The following is a 6,982-nucleotide window of genomic DNA, read 5'->3' as shown; positions in this document are numbered from 1 at the left end:
TTTTCAGGAGGGTCAGTTTTTTTGGCTTTGGATCGAGTTTTTTCGGGTTGGGTCGGGTTTTGGATCAAAAATCATAGTCATACCTGATCCATGGATTGTTGCAGATCAAAAACTATGGCCCATGCCCACACATCGCATTGGTCGGGTTTTTTCGAACAGGTCAGGTGACCATGCTCAATTCAAGTCATGTCCTAAAAAATGGATTCACTCTTATGAAGCAACAAGAAAGAGGGGAGAGGATCCAATATTTTATTCCAGTGTTTTATTCCATGAAGTATCCTACAAATAATTGATTTAGTTTAGAGTAATAAACTAATAAAACCTTAATCAAAACTACTCAACTAGCCTAAAAACTAAAACCACCCTTCCATGGGAGGGTATATTTTTTTACAAAATTTCTCTAAGTTCAAAGTTGAACTTAATTAAAAAAGTAAAGCAATTCTATTTGCTCACAAGAAATGTGTCCCCCGCCATACTTTCTCTCTCTATTTGTCCACTACCGTGCCCGAACCTAAGCAAAGTCCACAGTTTGATATTATCTTTACTAATGATCTTCCCTCCTTGTTCTTAGACTTTTGGTCCAATCTATCATGGTTAGAATTTCGACCGTGAAAATATTAAACTACTTATATTATATGTTATGAGTCTAAAATTCATATACTCGTAATACGTCAGCCCAGCTCATCTATCAGTTTAGGTTTCATTTCACCAATCCGAATTCATATACAAATCGTCCTAGCCCATCATTTCAGCAGGCACCCAAAGATTAGCTATATCAGAGTTTCCGTACAAAATCAGTGCTTTAAAGAAAGGAGCGCCTATCTATCCAAATAAATGTCACAATTCAGTAAGGATGCATGCAAGCTTTATCCACTTTCTGCACATCAAGCATAGAGAAATGGGCAACATCAGTTGTAGTTCTCAAAAGGCAAAAGGCCGTCGCAAAACAATAATACTACCATTTTACAACTTCCATAGCAACCGCATTGTTCCTGAAGAACTTAACGACGTGTTGTGGCTATGCCAACTTCCACATCTTGAGGCCAAGGCAACTACTCCTTGAAAAGAACCACCTTGAAGAGCAATTAAACAGTGTCTTCAAGTAACCGCTACAGACCAATTGCGGATTCCTCTTAAGAGCAACAGACCCACAGGAACCATTTTGCAATAACCAACACAGGTATTGACAAAATTGACGCAGACATCTGACTACCCTACAAAAGTAATCCATGCAAACATGTTTGAGTGACACAAAATTTGATGTTGAGTATTACCATTTTGATGCTCCAACCATCTTTACTCTTGTTTTTTGATATTCATAGTACTAGTGACAAGTTTAACCCTCTCTTCTTTCAGGGGAAGCATAACAGGTCCCCTAAAGAGCCATTTTTAGCGAGTACTCAGTTCTAATAAGAACTCGATGCTTCCACTACCAAGACCCATGAGAACTGTGGGTACCAACAGGCACAGTGCGTTGAGCAAAACTGAGCAATTGCTTGCGTTGAGCCTCATTGGTATGAGGGAGGCTGGCACGCAGAAGCTCTACTGGCATTTCCCTGGTTATAACGGTTGCAGCAGCAGGTTGCAATTGGGCAGTATGAACCACACGATCAAACTTACTCATGCAGTACTGTGTAAGCAGCCCAAAAAAGGCGTCGAATGATGCCTGCCATAGAGATCGATTCCGCATGCTGTAGTTAGAAGCCACATGGTGATCAGTGAGTAGAACTGTTGCTCTGTCCAATACATACTTTATGATGACAGAAGCCCAATCACCTGCTGGGGATCCCAGAGGTCGAAGAGGTGGTTGCAATGATGAACACACAACAGCAGCAAGGCAAGCACTGAGATCACTCAAATCCATCTGAACAATATGTGCGGATACAGCTTTTGCAAGTCTATTCATTGTCTCCACTGCACTGATATCAGAGGGCATATTTCCAAATATGGATCTTAGATGCCGGAAGACTGCCATGCAAGCTATCCTTGCAAGCTCACTGCCTGATGTCAGAAGCTCAAGGTAATGGGAAAGTAGCTTCTGGCCCTTTGATAGAGTGACTATGCGAAGAAACACCAAATCATCATACGGAGACACAGGTGAATTCTTATTTGGTGCAAGGAGATCAACTAATTGCAGTGATTCTGCAAGCTGCTCGAGGAGCCCCTGTCTTCTGTTTCTCAGTTGCAAACCACCATCTTGCTGCTGGCTAAATTGCAGCAGACGATCAATATCATCAACATCAAGCAGTAGGCAAAGTCCGTCTTCAATTGTGATCCTAGCAGCAAGCATGGGCTCTTGGTCAAGAGGCTTTGACACAGATTTTTCAGCATTATCACTTGGTGCAGAGGCTTGTTCAACATCAAGAAGCGGACGAGGCCTGCGGATAGAAGAAAATGGAAGCCTCCCAAGAGCATCAACCTGTAGATATGCATGTGGCTCATCCTTACTGCGTGCACGTGAAGATGGATCTCTAATCAAGGTTGGACAAAAGTGGTGCTTTAGTTGAGCCCCTGCTGATTTTTTTGCTAAACAAGCTTGATGGTAGTAATCATCAATATACGGGTCATTGATGTGTGTGGCAGCCTGCTGCATCCTTGCAATGTTCTCGATTTCTTCAGTACACATGTACTTGGATCTGAACCGTGACCATCCATTATCTATCCTAATATTATTGAGCTCATAACCTTGGTGAGGATAACGCTGTCCCAGCCTTTCATGTTGCAACATTGATCTTGCTCTTGGATCACTCAAGTCAGGCATAGCAAAGTTTGCATCAAATCTACTCATCACTTGTGAAGAAGGATGTTGAGGACCAAACATCTGCATGCTTTGTGGTGGGGAATGATGGGGACCAATCATCCGTGCATGTAGTTGTGAGAACTGTGGTGGGGACTGTTGTATTGGCAGCATTCCATGTTGATGAGGTGGCTGCATCTGAGGTGGCATCAGTCCATTGGGACATTGCAATTGATGAGGCATCAAACCTGGCATAAACCTGGGACCCTTTCCATGCATCGATCCATTATTTAAAACATGATTCTGTCTACCAAATGGAGGCCCTGGAGGCGTACCTCCATGATGGAACTGGGGAAGGAGTAGATCATTTTGTGCAGAAGACATATGCAACTGGAATGCAGTGGGAGGAGATGGCATGTTCACATGATGTGGCTGACTAGGTGAAGAATGAGATGCTGCACCAGATGGAGGACATGAAATGAATGATGACTTGGGCACAGGAATTGGTTCAGTATTACTGTACTGAGGTTCTTGTTGTGGGTACGTTGATGTTCTATGTAAAGGAGATGGCTTTGCTTCAAGAATAGGTTCAACAGGATTATGCTGAGCATCTTGCTGTGGGGATGACGATGTCCTCTGCAGTCTATAGTCAATGAAGTTGACTGAATGGGGTGGTTGGGACCACCAATTCTTTTTATCCAGCCCGTGATCAGTGTCCAATACAGGCTGTGTAGGCCAATATGGAAGTTCAGACTCTTGCACCCACTCTGCATTAGAACCTATATATTGCAGAATAAGAATAAATATTAATTAAAGAAGCAGATGCAGAAGCATTGCCTAATGCCTAAAACAGACGAGGACAAAGATCATCATGGTCACTGGTTAACTAAAATTGTCGTTCTAGCAATAGAGGATTAGAATCATATAAGTACTCCCTCCGTTCCTTTTTTAACACATATTCTGGTTCAGCAGGGGGATTAATGTACGAAACCAAGAGAGTAATCTTTTTATAACACATTCTGGTTCAGCAGGAGAATTAAGGTATCAAACCAAGATAGTGGAGAGAAATGATCATAGGATTCAGGGGTTTGTTGTCATCAGAACAAGAGGGGATTTAGTTGTGTAGGAGTTCATTATGGAGAGAAGATTAATGAGGAAAAGTTATTGAAACTACATGCATCTCTTATAATTTGAAAAAAAAGATGGCGGTAATTGTAGAAGTTGCAACTTGAAAGGAATTCACATAAATCTACCAAGCATGTGGTATTGGTTTATTTTTAAATAAATTACCTAAACATTAATGGTTGAAACACAAATTTGCAATTTCATAATACATGGACCAAGCATATCCACAAATGATCAAAAGGAAAAATTAGCCTGAACCTGAACATATGGACAGAGGAACCATATCAGCAACAACTTAAGAATTTAAAGGCAATACAATTATACAGACAGCTACTTACTTTGTCTAGAAATTGATCCACTATGACTAACTACTACTGGTTGCTTTGGTCCATTGACTATTCTGGTCAGCTGAAAATGGAGAAACATGAAATAAGTAAATCATCTATATAACAATAAAAAATGAGTAAGGCCCTGTTTGGAACCTACAAAACTAATAATTAGCTGCTAAAATTAGTTGTAGAGGTTCCAAACACCCCTAGCTAATACACCAACAAATTGTTAGCTAACTCACAGCTAACTAGTTCATTAGTTGGATCAACCCAGCTATTAATTTATTAGCTAGCTAACTATTAGCTCTAGGGGTTCCAAACAGGGCCTAAATGTAACAAGGTATACATGTAAATTTGGTACACTGTACATAATTGTTGAGGTATAAGTAAAACCAGATCTTTTTAGCTCATGTGATGGCTTACAAATACTTAAATCCATGTGCTATTATATTTTCAAAATAACTCAGTTGCATCATTATTCTAAGGAATAAATCTCAAGACATACATATTTACTTATGCATGTACATATTTAACAAATAAGGCAAACCTTCGAGAAAGTTCCAGCAAGATCATCAATGTCAGCAAATGAACCTACACCCTCCTGCAAAAACGAAATTTCATCAGTATGAGTAGTGATACATTCTTGTGTTGGCATAAAGAAATTATGTGGCACGCCTGCAGCTTGAAATATAAAAAAAGCAGTACACCATGCCTAAAACATTACTGGATGCAACTGAGGTTCCATGGTATAAAAAATAAAAGCAGAACAAGAGTTCACAGGACACAGCCAGCCTAAATGATAAATTGCAATATCCGCTTCGTGACATAATTTACAGCTAAAAGTTGCTTAGTGTGCAAGTGGAACTAACTCCAGTACAAGAAAAGCAACACCATCATTAGCTTTGTAATTCTAGGTTATGTACACAAGATTTAACTGTCTGATCCTATAATTGTTAACAACTTTATTATTGCAAAAACCACAATGCCATCTTCCAAAATTTCAAGGTGATATATGTTTGGTAATGTCACACCAACCCCAAAAATATGACTGTTATTTCACAGGCTTTCAGTTGTATCAGCGTTGAATGTTTTCAGAATCACAAAAATGACAATGCCAGCATGTATGAACTTACGTGACACAAAATTGTTGGTACCCTCTACCAGGCTCCGAATGACAAACAGAATGATAATAGAGAGCAAGCAAAGAATGGTCAAATCAACTCCTTCAAGACTCATCCCTCAAGTTCTAAATTGAAAAGTGAGCATGCTACCTTCTCATGTAAAAGGAAGCTTCATAATAACTAACAATTCTTTGGTTTATAAAACCACAAACATATAACTTATTCACTGTGTCATCTTTGTTATCAACAAAGAAAAAAATCGATAACATTTATCACTTCAAACATATGTAAGCTCTGTCAAGCACAAAAAATGATCATCTACACTACCTCCAACATATTATCCCTCCCATAAAGAGGGTTTTCTTCATCTTCGTGCTCAATAAATGCAGCATCATCATCATCATCCAATCCACCTAGTTCAACCTCCTCCACGGCATTGTTGCCAAAGAAAGCATACTGTGATGCATCAAATTTGGTATCGCCTGTACAGGGATATCAATAATCTGGCAATCAGTATCAGATGCCATAGGGCAAATATAGCAAAAACAAGACTAGATATAGCAGGCTAAGAAATTGTTACAGAGTACAACAGCTTCAAAGAAGTTCCCAGCAGTAAGGCAGCTTAAAATGAGCTCAAAACGGAACACTGCATCAGAACCATTGGAGATTCACAACCTATTCCCTCACTAGACTAAAAGCTAATCCAAGCAATGGTGGACATCAGAACTAACTGCAACAGACGTCATTAGCTATCCATGACCGCTGTAGCAAAATTATTCAACCAATTGTTAAGATAATATCAAATGCCAACAAACCCCATAGAAAAATCTCAACTCATTGATTTCGGAAAAACTGTTTATTGACAGTGTAAATAATCTGAAAAAAAAAAGAAAAGTCAAGGGGAAACGAATATGGTTCACCGGAACAACTCCAATCGCTATCATAAGAACCAAATGAAAAATGTACACTCATGGGAATACAAATAAACTAGGAGGAATTGATTGAACACCTGATTCCATGGCAGGGGTAGCGTCTAGCCCCCAAAAAAATTCTGGGAGACAAGTTGCTACGAGCAGAACATCCGCCACCAAGGTATCCAAGAAGCTGAATCCACCACCGGATGGGTTGGGTTAGCGCCGGGTCACAAACAAATCCAAAGCTACCTGCACGGGGAGTAAGCGAGACACGGATCTGACTGCATGGACTCGCAGCAAAGAGAAACCAAAACGAAACTCCTACATGAACAATTCCTTACCGATAACACAAATCACGCTGGCTGGATCTCCCAGATGCGCGACGCGAATAAAGGGGAGAAGGGATGACGATGAGAGAGAAATTCGAGGTGTCGCTCGGCAGTGGAAGGAGGACGTCGGTCTCTCTTACGGCGGCGGCGGCCAATCGAGGGTTCGGCTGCCCGATGGTATGACGTAGGCAGGAGTCCCGGAGGCGGAAGGGGTCGGGACTGGGACGACTGGACGAGGCTTTTTTTTCCTTCTTTTCCCGTGAGAAAGCACCGGCCCTAAAGATAGGGACATTATCTTTGGATTTTTTTTTTGTTTCCCATTACAACCGTCTGTCGAGTTTTTTTTAAAAAAAACTCAGGTATTCCAACTTCTTAAAATTATTACTCCAAGACAGATAATTAGGATTCTAGTATTATAACATCTGCC

At 40.4% G+C, this 6,982-nt stretch overlaps 1 protein-coding gene across 1 annotated transcript; it reads right to left on the bottom strand.

Moving 5' to 3' along the window:
* Positions 1-1,265: 1,265 nt before the first annotated feature.
* Positions 1,266-6,734, bottom strand: LOC100279503 (Topoisomerase II-associated protein PAT1). The gene is made up of 6 exons (NM_001152504.1): positions 6,568-6,734; positions 6,322-6,475; positions 5,640-5,794; positions 4,739-4,792; positions 4,201-4,270; positions 1,266-3,516 (listed from the first exon to the last, which is right to left on the bottom strand). Exons 2-6 carry the CDS (start codon positions 6,329-6,331, stop codon positions 1,430-1,432), a joined length of 2,376 nt encoding a protein of 791 aa, NP_001145976.1. The 5' UTR covers positions 6,332-6,475; positions 6,568-6,734; the 3' UTR covers positions 1,266-1,429.
* Positions 6,735-6,982: the final 248 nt, after the last annotated feature.

This window comes from Zea mays, chromosome 5, assembly GCF_902167145.1.
Source record: "Zea mays cultivar B73 chromosome 5, Zm-B73-REFERENCE-NAM-5.0, whole genome shotgun sequence".
Lineage (NCBI taxonomy): Eukaryota > Viridiplantae > Streptophyta > Magnoliopsida > Poales > Poaceae > Zea > Zea mays.
This window is presented reverse-complemented; position numbering and strand designations above follow the sequence as displayed.